Raw genomic sequence first — 17,228 nt, forward strand, 5'->3', positions numbered from 1 at the left:
ATTGTGAATTTATGAATACAAAATGCTTTCTCTCCTGATTGCATTTTATTTATAAACAAAATTATGGATTGGTTGGAGAAAAGGATGAAAAAAACCCATCCAGACATGATTCACCTCTGCGCACATACTCAGCTTGCTAGGTACAGAATTCTTGTAAACGTTGAAACTCTGCATTTTAAGGTAGGTTCACAGTTACAGGCAGGGTTTGTACTGCAGCACAGAGGTCAGTTTTGTCCAGAAGGAACTGGAAATCACTTAGCTTGCATCATTGCTCCAGGAAGATCCATCCTCAGCTAGTCCCCTTCTTAAGTGCTGTTACATCAAGTCTAGAACAGTTTGTTTTGCATTTCTATTGTCTTTCTGAACAATCTCCCCAGTCCCACCATTGCTGCTGGGCTTCAGAACATTAACTTGTATCCACATTGTGTTGTTCAAAAGCAACTGTGGTATTCTTGATTGCATATGACATTTGAATTTTTACAGACTTGCCACACTGCTAAAATGCTTTCTGAAGGTATTTTTTGTTCCAACACTGCAAATAAAAATTGGAGAATTTATATACTCAGGTGAAACACCATCATATTCCTGGTATGATGGAGATAAATAATTTTCAGTACACATACATAAAAATTCAGCTTCACCTCCAGCAAGCACACATGCACAAAAACTATTAAAAGAGAATTCTGCTTCAGAACTATTCTCTCTCCATGTCTGTTCTTTATCTGCTGGAGAAAAAAATGTGACAGCTAAATTTAAAATGGATTGAAAATTGCCCAACACTGTAATATTGAATTCTGTAATGGCCTCCGAGTCAAAAACACTTGAAAAAAGCCTAAACTGCTGACAGCAAGCTCTTCAGAATACATGGAATCCTACTTAGTTATTCTTTCAAAAGCCTTTAAAAAGCAGCCCACGATATCAGGCTGTCATTTGTGACCTGCCCAGCGTGGCCACTGTTGAACATGAGAGAAGGAACAAGAACACTGCATGGATGGAATAATAATTTATTGGAAATGAATATGTACACAAAATATAAAGGCAATCACTCCAACCATTTCTTTTTTAACAGGACAGAGCTACCCCAGTAGAAGAATTGTTCAGTAGCAGGATTAGATTCAGTAACAATGAAGAACAAGTTAAATCCCTGAGATTGAGGACCTCTCATCTTTTATGCACTCCACCACCTCTTTGCCCCCTGCAAAGGTGCTGGAAATGTAATTTCCTGCTCTGTTGTGCTTTCAGTGGATCACCATCCAAAACTACAGTTCCATCCTTCACAGCAGCATGAAATTTTAAAATGCAAGCAAGCCCAAATTTCACATCAGGCTCAGTCACAATCAGTTGCAGGCATCCAGTTTAAAATTACTTCCAGTCTCAAATTGGTACTGCTTTCTAGATATGGTACTGACTCTGAAGATATAACTTGTTCCCATTAAATTAGATATGGAAGCCAACTCCTCCTTTTTTTTCTAGCTGGACACAGCTAATGGCTTTTACTTTGCATACAGGGGTATTCAGATGTGAATGAAAGGCTTTAGGCACAAGTCCTTTTAGCTCTGGACTTAAAGCCACTATAAAGAGGCATCGTAACGCAGAGTTCCAGTTCCTGATGTAGACTTCTAGTAATTTACCTGCATGTCCTCAGCATTTTATACGTTTAAGTTTAAGAATTTATACGTTTAAGTTTAAGAATTAAAAACTTGAGCAGCGAAAGTGTTTCCTCCTAAGCAATGCCAAGTTCCATTACCCATTTTCAGTAGGCAACCACCCTGCAAGGCCATGAAGGCAGATCCAGGCGTAAGACATGCAGAGAATTTTCAGCCGAAGTTCAGATGTTTCTCCTTGCAAGATCGTTGTCTCTTGTCCAAGGATGCAATATTTGAGACAACAGAACTCTTCTGGCTGTCACATGACAATCAGCAGAAGCAAAGCATGAGGGACAAGGCTCAACTTACGTTCTTTCCAAAGGATGCAGCTGATGCTGCTGTTACCTCGTTAGTGGCTAGCTCTTCAGTTGGAGATAGAAACAAAGATCTAATCAAATCCAAGGCATAAACCAACTATAATAAAATTCTTTCCAATATTAGAGGTAGATTTTATCCAGTGTAATATATCATAGCCACTCCTGAAAGTGCAGAGCTCTAGGAATTAAGCAATTGAGATCAACTTTGACCTACGTGCTCTTAGAATAATTATGGCAAGCTTTCTGTATATCCTTCAAGAAAGCAGGCACACCACTCTGTAAAGAGAAAAGTGGAAAAGTCATTCTTGCATAATGGAATCAAGAAAAACTATAAGCAGAGTAAGAATTCCCCCTTTATAGATAAAAACCTTTAATTCAGGACAATTCTAAGATGTGGTACAAGGCAGCAGACCATTCCTTTCATGCTTCATGAACAGACTGCATTATTGAAGTTTCCTTGTGTTAAGGCTATTCGCATATTCTCTGGAAGATGGGTTTCTTTGTTTTGTTGCAGAAATGTAACTGCCTGGTTGACTAACCAAGGGAATTTGATAGGACTTTAAAAACCAAAACCAAAACCAAAACTGAAGACAACTGCAGTGAGAGCAGACAATAGCGATTCTCTAAAAATGGGACTCTGTTACATAGTCAATACATCTGTTTCAGAAAGAAAATAATTCTACCCACCATGCAGAAGAAGGTACAACGCAGTGAATGCACTGATTGAAACAGACTAGCCAAAGACAATTGTGCTGTCAGCCTTTACTTACCTTGGCAGCCCAATTGACCAGCCATGATGGAATCATGCCACCAGGATTATCAAAATAGTACATATACACTAGAGAGGAGAGAGAAGTTACCAGAAAGTTATCCAGCCATAGCCCATTTCTCTAACACCACATGACAGAAGCTGTTGATGTGCGTGACTGAAGCACCAAGTACAACAGTTCTGCTCTCATTTCTTCACAAAATAGTCAACTTATGTTGAAATAGAATGTGAAATAAGCACAGCCATTCCCAGGTAACCTCTGGGAAGCTTGAGTGTGCCGTAATATTAACTTAGACTACTGAAAACTATTTTAGGCAGCATGTCTTTTAAAATAAGATTGTGTTTAAAGGACTGATCTCAGACAGGAGTCAAGCTCTAGGCAAACCCTTTAATCTATACATCTGTCAAACCTGACACTTAAATCATTGCTGAGTTCAGAAGACTGCAGCTGGCATCAGACTCTACCCAACTGAACCGTCTGGCAGGAAGAGAAACGGGGGGCCAGAATGAAGTGGTCAGTAGTTCATTCTTAACTACCCAGCCCATTAAATAAAAGATTCTTAACAGCAGCACGCTGCACTGGGCATTTCTAAAAGCTTCATTTATTTTAAAGTACTCCCAGTGCTCAGTACATCCACTTTACAGTACCTGGGTTTAGGTTAAAATTTCCAGTCTTCCTCTTTGTGCATCTTGCTAATACAGACATTCTTTGGCTACATGACTTGTGACCACGCTTTCTTGACTTCTTACCTTTTGATCCAGTCTTGCCATCACTTTCAATTGCTAGGCTTTGTTTGTAGTTTTTAACTCTGATTATACCGGGCTTCTCAGGGCACTGAGGAACAGACACACTCCGAGCTAACACAACCCAGACCTTCCGCCCAGCAACATCCATCTCTCGGCATTCACGGATATAGACATACTGTGTTCAAGTTGAGGAGGCATGTCAAAACAGTGTCAGTTTGACAAATGATGAATTGACAAGTGAATTCCATCACAAACACCAGCCCCTTCAAGTTATTTCTTATGCTTCTACAGGATTCAATCCAGTTATGTGAGCTTTAGCTGTGTGTGGGAAGAGGTACCCCCACTCTCCTTCATGTTATACATATTCATGTCATACAATGACTGCAAGACCTTAGACGATGTGCAGCAGAGCAGTAGAATCAGTACACTGTTGGGATCCCTGGATGACAAAGTGACAAAGAGTGCAAGAGAACAAAAAGCTTGAAAGGATACATCTCTGTTTGAGAGGGGGAAAGGGTACTTCACTTCCCAGTAGATTATGTTTTCACCATCATATGTTTTCTCATGCAGTTCTGCAGTTGAAAAAGGAAGATGGTTAGATATTTTTAATTTCTAATGCAACAGGACCGAGAGCTGCTCAGATTTCTGACATGAACACATTTTACATGGTATCCTTATATCAAAATTGATATGTATGTAAAGTTGTAGCAGTAGGAGGCATTAAAGAGAATTCTGTACCAGGGCTGTGCAGGAACCAAATACACAAAAATAAGTGGCCTGATTTTCTGCTGCTATTGAATTAGTTGATTAAAAGACCCAAACAAACCACAAAACCAGAACAATTCTGGTGGGAAGCGAAGTCAAATTCCTTTCAGACAGTCAACTCATCCACAGCCTTTCCATCTCAAAGCTTTTCCCTCATATGTCCATATTCTGTATAAATCTGAGCCACAAGTACAGTATGCTTTCTCACAAGCATGTCACTGTCCTTGTAAATGATTCTGAGTTAACACGGAACTAGGACAAACACTGCTTGTCATGTAAGAAGAAGTCTTACATGAGAGATTAATGAACTTTGGAAAAGCTATTAGGAATTTCACAGCAGTATATACAGGCAACAGTGAGCAAGAAGCTTGAGCAGTTTACAAGCCTTCATCACACCTTCAGCCTGCCTGGAAACTCAGTCAGAAAGCAATTGCATAGGAAAAGAGAAAGAAAAATCTAGGAATAGTCCCTAAATTACGGCAGTGACTCAGTCAGACAGTAGTGTGGCAAAAAGGAGAAGAAAACGGTTAAAACCAAACTACATAATGGAGTTTGAAAAGCTGTTTACTGTACGGTTTATTCCCTTGAGGCAGTAACTGCCATTATCAGGCGAACAGACCTGATAAGCCATGAGGCTGAGTGTGGTGAACTCCTGTCTGTTAGGGACTGGTCACTACATGAATGCATAATCATGGGTGTGATCCAGGGAGGTGGTTCACATAAACAGAGTGAGCTTTCCTCCTTTAGAGCAGACTTCTGTCTGAGGTACTGTGGATCCTGCAGATGTAATGCACCTGCATATCACTTTCAGTGGGGGGGAGGCTTTTGAAAACAAGGCTGAACAGACTGATATTCTCATTGCTAAGGAAGGGTGTCACTGATGGGAGAATCTTCCCCTATGTAATATGTTCCAAACCAGGCTTCTGCTAGCGTGCCCTGCAAGTCAGCTGTCACCCACAAAAACAGCTCTTCTGCTCCAAGCTGGAGCATTATGCTATCCACCAGAGGTCAGTGGAGCATTGGTATATTAGCTTTACTTTCATTCCTAACTGAAGAGCTTTCCTTCCTTCAGGGGATAAAGACAGTATTTTAAAGACTTCAGCGCAACTGCTAGCCGCTATCACACGTACCTTTGTATCTTTGCAATCACATTGAAAACACACAATAGGTAAGTCATGTCCCATCTGTATCACTTTAGTCTGTCAATACCAGTGGGCAGCTTCCGGCCAAAGCAGAATACAGCATATTTTCATCAATAACCAGACTTCACTTAGCATTACCACAATCAATCACAAGGCTGTTCTATTCATAATAGGCACAGCTGCATTTGCTGCTTTAGCAGTCAGTTATTACCATTAAACTGTTTTACCATGAGCTCAATCAGTACTCTTGCAATCAGGAGGAGCAAATTTCAAGATAGCTCTGGCCCAGCCATTCTGGATCATGCCACAGAAGCATATGGTACCTCAATCACTATTTCCTGGTTTAGACACAGCTTTCCTGCTGAATTGGCAGTTTCCACACTCAGAATGTGGCCTCAGAATGTCCACATCTTCGGGATAGCCAGGAGCCTGCTTTGGAAAGAGCCAGACTACTAACAGCAATGCCAACAACAGTAACAGTCTGGTAACCAAAGTTTCTGAAGCCTCAGGCAAACCCCTGGAAGAACAGATCAAAGCAGAACAATCTGAAGTACTTGTAAGAACCCTTCTTATATCTGCTTTTAGTCAGGCCTTCAGAAAGAATTTTGCTGAACATAACTAGAGGACAGAGATAACTTCCTCTTCTGCCGTGTGCAGAAACAGTTACCTTTTCAGCTAAAAAGGCAGCTACATCTACTCTAGTCACATTTTTATTTCAATGCCAGACAGCAGTTCAGCAGAGAACTCTTCTTTGCACTGCCATTATTCATAGTTCTAAGAGCAACAAGGAATATAAACAGTGAAACAAAGAGCAAGAAGGCTCTGAATTAAAAGGCTCTGTTTTTTCTCCCTGAATATGAAAGGAGAAAACCTGAGCTTATATCATTAACACTGAAAACAGTTGCTGGCACTGTTTCATCCCGTTTACAGTTCTGAAGAATGGGTGGTTTTGTGTCAATTGGTAAGCTAAGAGGAAAGCATTAACACTGTGTTTGTAACCTTCCAAGAGTTAACTTCTGTGAGACACTGGACTTGAAGTACCATCACAAGTACAAATTCACAGATGAACATATGATGGTCAGCAAGGATATAAACGCCAGCTCTGCAATATTATGTAGCTTTCAGTTTCAGGGTGTAGCTTCCCTGAACTGCTTCCTTTCCTTTCTTTAAGGAGGCATTAAGAAAAAAAGCAGTATTTATTTAAGAAGGATTCAGTTCTCCTAAATGCACTTGACAACTATTGAAGTAACTCAAGATAACAGTTATTTCTACATCAGTATGATAATGTTGAATCCACTCTGGCTGTTGTTTCATTAATGGCAAAGTGACCTTTGCTATAAGAAATCCATTGCCTATTTTGACAAATAACACTTACTAATGAAGACACAGCTTCTTAAGCTTGACCAAGTACTGACATGAGTCAAATATGTGGTTCTGTACCCATACAGCCAAAGGCATCACCAGCAGTCATTCCCCACAGAGCTGTCCTAGACTTAACAAGCACAACATTTAACAGTTCTTTGGTTTTTCTTTGTTCAGCAAAACATGTTTCATTTTTATTGGCCTGAACTGACTTTAAGCACAGGCCTACATCAGCTGAATCCTTGCCCTGTCACTGCTGACTTAAGATGGTTTAACACCATATGGATACCCAGGTTCAACTCCCTTTTTCATAGACAACATTAAATAAACACAACTAAATTAGTCATTCCTTTCTCTGCAAAAGCCCGAAGTCACCAACTGTTCTCTCAATACACCCATTTCTAATTGTTACCAGTGCCAAGAGCAACCAGTGCTTTCAGGAAAAGACATTCCATCATGTACCAAAACTGGTACAAGCCAGAGGAATATTTTTCACAAGGAGAACAATCAGCCATTGAGATAATTCCCCCGGGAAGTTGTGGATTCCCCAACACCTTTTAAGATTCAGGTGAACAGACTGCTGGGCTACCTTGTCTAGTCTCTGATTTTGGCAAGAAAGTTTGGACCAGATGATCCTTGATCCTATCCGGTGTTCTATGATTCTGTGACTGCACTGCTCCACTGCAATATGAAAAGATGCAGAAGAGGTACTATCTCCATTGCTCCCCAATACCTCTACTAAAATTTAACTAAGGAATTACAACTAGAACATACAAGGTGCTCCAGCATAAAAAGTGACGCCAGTTGTGTGCTTTAATCAACATGGAAATAATTCATTCCAGAAAAAAAAGGTGTATGGTGATGAATGCCAGCGTTTACCTGTGTATTTGCAGAGTGAAACCTTATCCCCAAAGATACTTACGTCTGGCTCAAAGTCTTTGGATGCAGCAACTTCAAATACCTCTGAAACTTCTGGTGGGAAGAGTCAATGTGAACATAAAGCTTGGATTTAAATGGCCTAGAGAAGCTTACCTTTAACATACTGATCCCACTGCTTTCTGAAATCCAAGTCCATATAGACATCCACACACAATTTTGGGGAGCAGTCAGCAAGACCACCAAAGATTTTATATTCATAAAGTCCTGATTGCTGTGGAAACAGAATGGGGAGAGGAAAAGTCACACAGGAAAGGGAAGCACTCTGCAGCAGGGAGAACAGCTGAAGGAAGTTAGGTGGGGCACATACTACAAATCTGCCCAAGAGTTGTGAAAGAAGTGCTCAAAAAACAATGTGAGATTCAGTCTTTAACCTCTCAACTTTTTGATTTACACATGAAAGTGTAAATCCAGACAGGCTGACCTGCCCTGCACAATGGTTGTTCCTTCCCTTACACCAGTACCCTTTTACTTCGTAAGCCGCTCCAAAGGGAGCATGTTTCTTCACACACATTCCCACTTTTCATCTCCAGTGGTCAACGCAGAATAAATCCTGCCCACACCAAAGCTTACCAGAAGCATTAAATTCCTGTGGCAAAGCCTCCAGACCCTCTATAACATGCTTAAGAATCTCAGGTAACCTCCCAGGAGGTTACCAAGTACTGCACCATCTGGAATAAGCTTTCCAGCAAAGTAGGTGTGCTTATCCTTCTAGCTGTGATATAAGAATGCTTTACAATGTTCACACTTATATACAATGCACTATTATAGCTGCCTTCAATATTTATCAGCTATTTTCTTTCTGAAAGCTGTCTGCAATGAAGGGGTGGGGTGCAGGATATCTCCCGTGTTAACACTTTTAATGTTACTTTCAACATATGGAAACTCCATCTGTGCCTATAGAACGTTTGTACTATTGTTAGTACCAGCTCAAGACTAAATTAAAACAAAGAGAGTATTTTGAATGTACAGTGTAGGAGTCAAATTCAAGCATTCTCAAGGGAAGGAAGGGATTATACAACATTCTGTCAGTGAATGGTTGATTTTACTTCTTCCCCTCCCCTTCACAAATCAACCTCAGAAGATGAAGAACTGATACACCAAAAGATAATAATTCTTCAGCTATTCATCTTTACTGTGGCTTCACTGAAGCATCAGTCACAAGCTTCCAACCTGAACCGGTCAGCTCCACACACTCTTACAATCTTTGTTAAAGGCATCCACGTTTATTTTCACAAGGAAAAATTCATTTTTAAAGTATTACAGCTGAAATTAAGCCAAGATCCTACAGCATATGCCAGAGCACAAAATTTGGGGCTTCCAAAATATTCTTTCTATTATTTTCCTGGACTTTGATTATGGCTGCATCCTGAGAGGCAACAAACCAAGCTCACCGAAACCTTTCATTCTGCAGTTGCCATGCAAAGCTTGCTGTTCATCAGCACACTCACTCATCCTTTGCATCCTTTGGCTTTCTCTCAATCTGTTTGATAGAAGAAAGTCATGCAGCTGTTTTCTCATTTAAGCTGTCAGAGCCTGCCTCAAAGACACAGAAGTGTCTGCTTTGTACCTTAGTGAGGGCAGGCTACAGTTCCACACTTTTAGGACAACAAACTATTACATTGTATTGCTTGTTTCTAAAGCTTTCACAAACCACCCTACAGCAGCTGGAAGTGGCTGCAATACTTTTTAATTGAGGATTATCAAAAGATACACGAACAATATAGGTCTTCAAAGCACTTTTGTTATAGGTAAACCCTCCATCAGAGGTTAAAATAGAGCTGTAGCAATGTCATTTACTGTCACATTATTCAGAAGTCACTAGAGAGTGCAAGTGTTGCACTATATATTGTGCTGACTTAACACATGGGACTCTACCTTACATTCAAAGGTAGGCTCCTAATGTCAGTTCAGTCATTACATCTGTAGCCTTCAAGTTCTTATACTGTCACTCAAGACAGATCAAGAAATTATGGTGTTCTCTCCCAGTCTATTTGTACCACTGCTAGACAAATCATGGCATATATCATTAAATATGTTCCACTAAAAAAAGGGAGGATTTTGGTAACAGTATGAAATCACAGATTTGATCTGAGAAGTGAACAGTACACCCTTCAGGAGGTAAAACAGACATTCAATAAAACCAGCAATTCACAATAAGAAAGTTAAACCAAGCGTGGAACATTTCAAGTTCTCAATCAGTGGGTGGGAATACAGCACGGAGCTGGAAAGCCAATAGGAAATATAACAGCTGCCTTCAGTTTCCCAGACTACCACTGCTAGAGCGGACTCTCAGGGAGAACACTCCATTAGGCCGGGAGCACCTTCCAGCAGGAGCGTCCCCGGCACCGGCTGTTAACGAGCTTTCAGGGCCTCACCGGGTGCGGGTTTCCCAGCGCACCGCCTCTCAGGGCGGCGTTCACCGCAGCGGAGCCGCTTCCTCATCAGCATTTAATAGCATTACCCTGAAAGCTGCTTTCCGGCAGCCTGGAGAAACCGAGCCGAGGCCGGGGGCACCTGGACTGGCAACGGGCCCCAGCCCGCCCTGTGCGCGGCCCGGCGGCTCTACCCGCTCCGCTGCCCCGACCCTCCGTGTCCCTCTCCCCGCTGCGCGCCGCAGGCGCTCCCTGAGGGGCTCAGGGCCGGGCAGGGCCCAAGCACTGCCACCCCCGGCGCGGGGGGAGCTCCCCCGGCCCGCCCACCTCGTCGTGCAGCCGGTAGATCCTCACGCCCATGCTCTCCACCAGGAGCTGCCAGGGCCCCCCCGCCGCCGGCGCCGGCTGGTCCAGCTCCCGGCAGGCGGCCCGAAACTGCTCCTCGGGGAAGCCCCGCAGCGCCGGCGCCTCCATTCTCCGTGGCGGCGGCGGCGAGCTCGGGGCCAATGGCCGGCACCGCCCCTCCGCGCACCACGACCGGCCCCCGCCGCGCAGCAGGGAGAGGGCTGCGGGGCCGGGGCGGTGCGGGGGGCGGAGGATGTAGGGTGCGCCGGGATGAACGGCCGCTCCGTGTTTCATGATAAGGTCTTGGTTTGTCAGCCGCGCTTGGGGAGGTGGTGTTTAAATGTCTTATGTCCCGGGCCAGAACAGGGTCAGGTTCTGCTGGTGTGTGAGTCAGAGCTTGGCTTTTCGGGTGTCCCCCAAGACTGGGATTGAAGAGTCTCTATGGGCACATGTATTTTTGTATATGTATTTTCACGTTTTAAAAAGCAGTTTTCCTTATGGGTGGTTCATATGAGGAACTTAAATGGGAGATTTCAGGTAGATTTAAGGAAGAAATTCTTTACTGTGAGGTCAGTGAGGTGCTGGCACAGATTGCTCAGAGAAGCTGTGGCTGTCCCATCTCTGGCAGTGTTCAAGGCCAGGTTGGATGGGGCTTGGAGCAACCTGGTCTAGTGGAAGGTGTCCCTGCCCGTGGCAGAGGGGTTGGAACTGGATGATCTTAAGATCCTTTCCAACCCAAACCATTCTATCATTTTATATATAATGCACCCATAAACATTGTGCAGCAGCTGGTAAGTGTGTTGGACACAGGTACACCCCAACCAGCTTACAAAGTGGGCAGCAAAGAGAGATGGAAGCAGGCCCTGGCCCACGGTGGACTGGGATGGACAGGATGGAAGGGGACAAAACTGCCACTGGTCTGAGCTCCTGGGCAGGAGGAGCTCACTGATGGGGACACTCCTCACATCCTACTTAAACTACGGCTAATGACACCACCTGTAACAATATGATGATGTGTGAGGCTGGCATAGGCACTCAGTGCATTCAGGTCATCAAAATGTAAGAGGCTAAAGAAGGTATTCTCCCTGGGATTGTAAGCCTGTTTTCATTCCAACCTTTTTCTTCTAATTCCTGTGAGACTTTCCTGTTGAACGCTGTGTCTTCAGAATAAAACACAAGCAACTCTGAGCTACGGGACATCATCAAACCTACTGACTAAGAGCAGATTCACTAGTGCAATGCACTGGGTGGTAACCTCTGTGCAAGGCTGGCAAAAGTTAGCTTTTTCTAGCTCCCTGCCGAGTGGCTGAGCTCTTTGACAAAGAGTTCACTTATGTCAGCTGTCCTCTCCAGTTCCAGACGATTGGTTTGCAAGCAGAGCTGAGCATTTCTGGATGACTCTGGTTTGGACACACAGGCTGAGCATTCGTGCACAGTCCACAGAACTTTTGGAGAGAGGGTTTTGGGAGAAGGCAAGATGGTACCAAACAACCTCCCCCCATCATGTATATTTGATGCCAGAATTTGCCCTGTAGCATCTTCCTAAGATAATGTCCCTAACAGTTGCCAAGTCTTTGCTCTCACACTACCTGCTCTCACCTCCCAATGAAACTAGGCAAACATTCCAGTTCTTGTGTTTGACTTCTGTAATATGCTTACATGTATTATGACCTTTTATTGTTAATATTTATACAATATATGTAAAATATTTTGGCTTGTTTGTGTTCTTTGTGAATTACAATGGTGTGCCCACCAGCCCAGCTGGTTCTCCAAAACATGACGCTTCTTATGGCTGAAGCCTTACAAGTAAATTCTTGGTGGAGCTAAAGTGACTTCAGTGGAGCTGTGCTGCTCACCCAGCTGAGGATCTGCTCTTTAAAATGGAATATGAGACAATGGTGGGACTGATGTAGTTTATCTTACAGAAATAGCTCTTCAAGTGGTAGTTTTACTTTTGCAGTGATTTTACCAGATTTCTATCTCACTTTTAAATCCCATTCATGCTCTGAACTAGGACTCAAATGAGACACAAAGAGCTCATGGCTCTTGTTTGTACACGGATGACTTTCACCCCATATGAAAAAGGAGGAGTTGTGAGTCAAAAGCTAGTGTTTCACCTACAGCAAGGATGTGTGCCTGTAGGATTACATGACCTCTTAAGGAGCCTTATTTGTGCAAAAGGACTGAAGTGATCATAGCTCAACATTGTTGTTTTGTTTTACAGTAGATCTTTGGTATTATATTGTTGTCCACACGGCATTAGAATTGTACATTGGCTACAGCTGCCTGGCCACTCCCTCCCTCCCATAACACTCTCATGGAAAAAGAGATTTATCTCCCAAGGCTACTCTAGGGACCAAAGCTTTCAAAAAGGACATTACTATGTGCCCTGTTTTCTTGGTAAAGAAGGAGTGGTGAGTACTAAGAAAGCACAAACAGTTCTGAAAGGAGACTTTATTTTCTATTTTCATGTATGTTTACGTAAGTGTTATTATTTATCACTTGCATGTCATAAGACCTTACCTTAGGGACAGAAGCTAAACTTTGAACTCAAACCCTTTAATATCTGCACTATTGGCTAGTGGGCTGTAGTCTTGGGGGAGTTCAGACATAGCAGAGACCAATATCCTAGAGCTCTATCCCAACAGACAGGGGGATAGCAACTGCTTCAAGGCAGCTGGTTCTGGGAACACGAACCCAAGCTTGAGCACAGCTACCAAAGGCAGCCTAGCTACAGCACGATCCAGTCCCACACATGGATCAGGACCTAAATACTATCTGAATGAAAATAGAGGGTTACTATTCTAGGGCAATGAGGGGGAGTTTCAAAAGTGCCCAGGACTTGACCCGCATACTTAATATTTCTTAGGTATTCATCTGCTGCTGCTTTCAGTGGGAAGTGATACCTCGAGGAAACTTGCTGATCTGGGCTGTTCATGGGATTAGTGCACCTAAATTGCCCACCTGTTTTTTAGAATGGAAATAATCTCTATTACTTGCACCCTTTCTGAAATCAGCTCTGAGTAATCCAGTGAATTCTATGCTGTGGCATCAAAGCACTGAACAGGACAACTCCTCCATCTGAAAATCATATGTGGCCAGAAATGAAAAAAGCAACATACTACGTTAAAGTTTTCAGGCCTCAGATGCTTTGGATATGGGTATCCATATGTGAAAGTGCTACCAGTTATATTGTGTTTTCCTGCGTCTGTCTCTGTGTGGCAGTGGTGCACTTTGAGAAATTCTTGAAGATGAACTAAAGATGTGGGATTTCAATGGATTCTACTGCTGTGCAGATATTTATATACTATTGTCATTCCATTTCACTCAGTGTATTCCAAAAATTTTGCAAAAGTGCTGAATAGTCCTGACATTTATGCAGTATGCACTTTCATATTTCTATTATACACAGCCAGACCAATTATAATCTTATGCTACTGTTGTTCCCTTGATTGCATTATGTAAAAGCCTTTCTTACAAATTGTTTCATGACTTTTGCTGCTTGCAAGAAGCAAATTCTTCATCCAGGAAGCTGGAAAGTAACAATAGCATCTCCCAGGATAGCCGTGCTTGTGCAAGGCAGTCTGTATTCTCCTCTGCTGCGGGAGTCAAAGGGAAATCTGTTTTTCCAACACATAAAGAACATGCAGAAAGTCTAGCCTGTCTGACACACTGAGATATGTATTGTATATATTTTATCTAAAAATATATTCTATATATTTTCTATTCCTGCCTACATGTATAGGCACCCAGAGTGCAAAGAACTAGCACAAGACATTCACTGTTCAAGCTGTCAGAAGAGGTTTTAAGTGGCCATTAAACACTAGCTTGCAATAGCCTTCTTCATAGAGTTGAATTTAACGCCAAACTATGACTCTATCTGTATTATCTAGTTTCAACAGAGCTCCATTCAAACAGAAGAAGATTCAGAGAATAACTGGAGTTCTGCTGTTTTCCTGCCTGCTACTATTCAATATTATTTATCTTTAATATGCTGGACTCCTGGTGTTAGGACCCACCTCTTCATTTGGCCATATTTACTTTTGATTTACACCTTTTAGCCACATTCCCTCCCAGTGCAAATAAACGAGACTGTGAGGTGCAACCCATCTACCTGGCCTTGAGGAAAGGAGCAACTTTACAACTTCTCTATAGGAAAGAAGGGATTGCACTATCAAATCATCTGCATGACCTAAAATGAGTCATTCAGATGATAAGCAAGGCTGTTTAGCTCTTGACTTGATTTGGCAAATGGTTGTCACTACCACACCCTCTCCTTTCCTAACTTGTTTATGTGGATGTACAACTATTTCTAAGCATTTCCCTTAGCAGTAATGCTAAAGCAGATGATATGGATGGGAAGCTTTCTTTAGTGGGAACAGTGAGAACTGTTGCTTACTGCAATAGTGCTTTCTTCTTTTTCTTAATTCCTCTGTAGATCAGACACGTAATTTACTGCTAATCCCATATGAAATCATCTGTTCTGCAGGAGAAAAACTGTGTGTGTAGCTGCATGCAGTATGTTAGATATAAATTTAGTTCCAAGGATTGTAGTAGAGGAGGACAAAAAAAGACTCATTAGACATGGTAAAGGCTAAAGAGTTAAAATTAACATAAAGGAATCAGGAAAAAAAAAACAAACCCAAACCCCCAAAACCCAGAAATAAACCATAGGTTTTAAACAGTAACATTTCAATGAATTGGTAAGACAACTTCTCCATCTCTTGACTAGATAATTTTCTTCAAAATATACTTCAGATGAGCAGAGAAGTTTGGTTTCATAGTCCTGATCTTGGGCTGAATGTAAAATGGAATGCTTTGTGATATGCAGGATGTCAGCTAAGAGAATCTGAAGGCTTCTTCTGACCTGTATATCTGTGTATCAGCAGCCCCTGAACACTACTGGCAAGTGGTGATTTCCCCATAATTCCTTCCCTTCTCACCAGTGTTCCCAAGCTGTCTAGAGCCTCGTTTTAAAGGAAGTAATCCAACTGATGGCCTGTTTAGGGTAGCTGACAGCTCATCATTTTCTGTCTACTGCCAGAGTCAATTACAGTGGTTGAAATGATCCATATTCATTAGAGTGAGCATTAGAAGAGGGAACAGTGTGTGCCATACCCACTGGCAGAGCAGGGAAGTGACATACAAAGCATCTTGACATCACCCACTACATGAGCTTGGGGAGGTCACTTTTGCAACTCTTTGTCTTCATTTCCCTCCACATCTTTGTGCCCTGTGCATTCCTTGGGGTACTCAGTGCAGGTGGGAAACCAATAAAAGCCCTCTGCAGAGCCATGGGAAGAGCTCATTCCTACCCTGACTTAAATCTCAGCTGAATTCACTGGATTCTACTGCAATAACCTCTAAGAAAAAGCACTGTTATGGTGAAATTACATTGTCTTGTCTTTGTTACCAGGCTTCCTCCTAGCTCAGCCAGAAAGCTGAGATTCAGAGATTCCAGTTGGCTAAAGATTCAGAGGTTCTGTAACAGACTTCTGCTAGCTTCAGGCTTTGGCTTCTGCTGGTGTGGCGCATCCCTCTGTTAATGAAAAGCACACATCCCCATAAGGAATGCAGCTTTTCAAATGTGAACTTCGTGTAATTATGAAAGCAGTAGGAGATAAGAATAATTGTTTTCAGCTCCAGATGTCCTGTCTTCTTCAGCACTGCAGGAAGATCAAGTGAAAGTCGAGTAGGGGAATAAGGAAGTTCAAATGCACAGCAGGATAGCTGAAATTGACCAGGGGAGGATCTAATGGAGTTAAAAGAAAATTCCTTTCCATATTCCTAGTCAGCAAGGAGGTTTCTCACTATCATTATAAGCACATCCATTTCATGAGACTGATTACTGGGTGGGTGGTTTGCACAGCTATCAACCAACAGGGCTGAACTCCCTGGTGCTGGAAACTGGTTTAATGAGAGGGGAGCTACAATGTTTTATGTTCTCTGGTTTAACTGGCTTTGCTAAGAACTCCATTCCCCATCATGAAACACATGCACAGCAGGACATGGTAAGGACCATTTCCAACATATTAAACATGCTGAAAGAGTGCTTTCTAAAAGTTTCAGTAAATGCAATCAATGGACATGCTGTGTCCGTGTGTGGGCTTAGGGATGAAATAAAGGAAAATTCAGTGGAGAGTTAGAGAAAAGGCAAGAAAAACTAATTGAATAGGGAGCCCACAAAGGTTGTGCTTTGCCAGATTAATGAGTCACTGTTTGCTGTGCTCTAAAAGCCCATGAGACTGTCAGGAACTCAAATGAAGCCATGAAGTATTACAAGTGTGTCTTAGTAGGCAGAGCAACAGCACTGCTTGATTCAGGAGTAAAACTGAGCTCTTTCAATAGGCTGCAGGAGTTCCAGAATGACATAGGCTTCTGTTTATTGTCCCCTCTGGGGCTGCACCTCCTCGGAGCAGCTGTGTTAAGGCCACAGGGAGCAGATTTTGTCATTTAGGTCAGGTCCTAAAGGGGAACTATGAGGCATTTAAGCATGGCAGTCCAAAACTGTGAACCTGTAACCCCTTGCTGCAGCTGTTGCTCAGTCCTGAAGTTTCCTCAGCTGTTTGCACTGCATTTCTACAGGTGCCAAACGTGCTGCTTCGGGTATGTTTGGTACTTCTTTCCTTATATCCTTGGAGAGTCATGCTCTGAGCACAGCAGGCCCTTAAAAGGCAGAGGTAGTCTGCCATCCCCGTTTTAAAAGGCCAGAGGGGTGGTTGTATTTGACCTCTTTGTGTCCTGGAGCTACAAACCTCCCCTTTTAGGGGACAGCCCACTGCTCTCACAGCACTGAAAGGAGGCATCATTCCCATCACTTCTCA

At 42.7% G+C, this 17,228-nt stretch overlaps 1 protein-coding gene across 3 annotated transcripts; it reads right to left on the reverse strand.

Moving 5' to 3' along the window:
• Positions 1-1,668: 1,668 nt before the first annotated feature.
• PCTP (phosphatidylcholine transfer protein) lies at positions 1,669-10,606 on the reverse strand. Of its 3 annotated transcripts, none has more exons than XM_061455387.1 (6): positions 10,387-10,606; positions 7,781-7,898; positions 3,972-4,051; positions 3,483-3,654; positions 2,734-2,801; positions 1,669-2,239 (listed from the first exon to the last, which is right to left on the reverse strand). In XM_061455387.1, exons 1-6 carry the CDS (start codon positions 10,531-10,533, stop codon positions 2,174-2,176), a joined length of 651 nt encoding a protein of 216 aa, XP_061311371.1. In that variant the 5' UTR covers positions 10,534-10,606; the 3' UTR covers positions 1,669-2,173. The 3 variants fall into 3 exon arrangements, with proteins under 3 accessions (XP_061311371.1, XP_061311373.1, XP_061311372.1); XM_061455389.1 differs by lacking the exon at positions 10,387-10,606 and adding an exon at positions 10,149-10,355; XM_061455388.1 differs by lacking the exon at positions 10,387-10,606 and adding an exon at positions 10,063-10,169.
• Positions 10,607-17,228: the final 6,622 nt, after the last annotated feature.

Source organism: Pezoporus flaviventris, unplaced genomic scaffold (genome assembly GCF_033815535.1).
Source record: "Pezoporus flaviventris isolate CSIRO_AGI_PZ_B2104156 unplaced genomic scaffold, CSIRO_AGI_Pfla_v1 ptg000020l, whole genome shotgun sequence".
Classification (NCBI taxonomy): Eukaryota; Metazoa; Chordata; class Aves; order Psittaciformes; family Psittacidae; genus Pezoporus; species Pezoporus flaviventris.

Bases quoted from the DNA above. Each gene is read 5' to 3' on its own strand.
- PCTP (XM_061455387.1), bottom strand. From the start codon at position 10,533: ATGGAGGCGCCGGCGCTGCGGGGCTTCCCCGAGGAGCAGTTTCGGGCC. The intron at 7,899-10,386 runs GTGGGCGGGCCG...CTGTTTCCACAG, and splicing joins TCTACCGGCTGCACGACGAG to CAATCAGGACTTTATGAATA. The intron at 4,052-7,780 runs GTAAGCTTCTCT...TTTCAACTGCAG, and splicing joins GTGGGATCAGTATGTTAAAG to AACTGCATGAGAAAACATAT.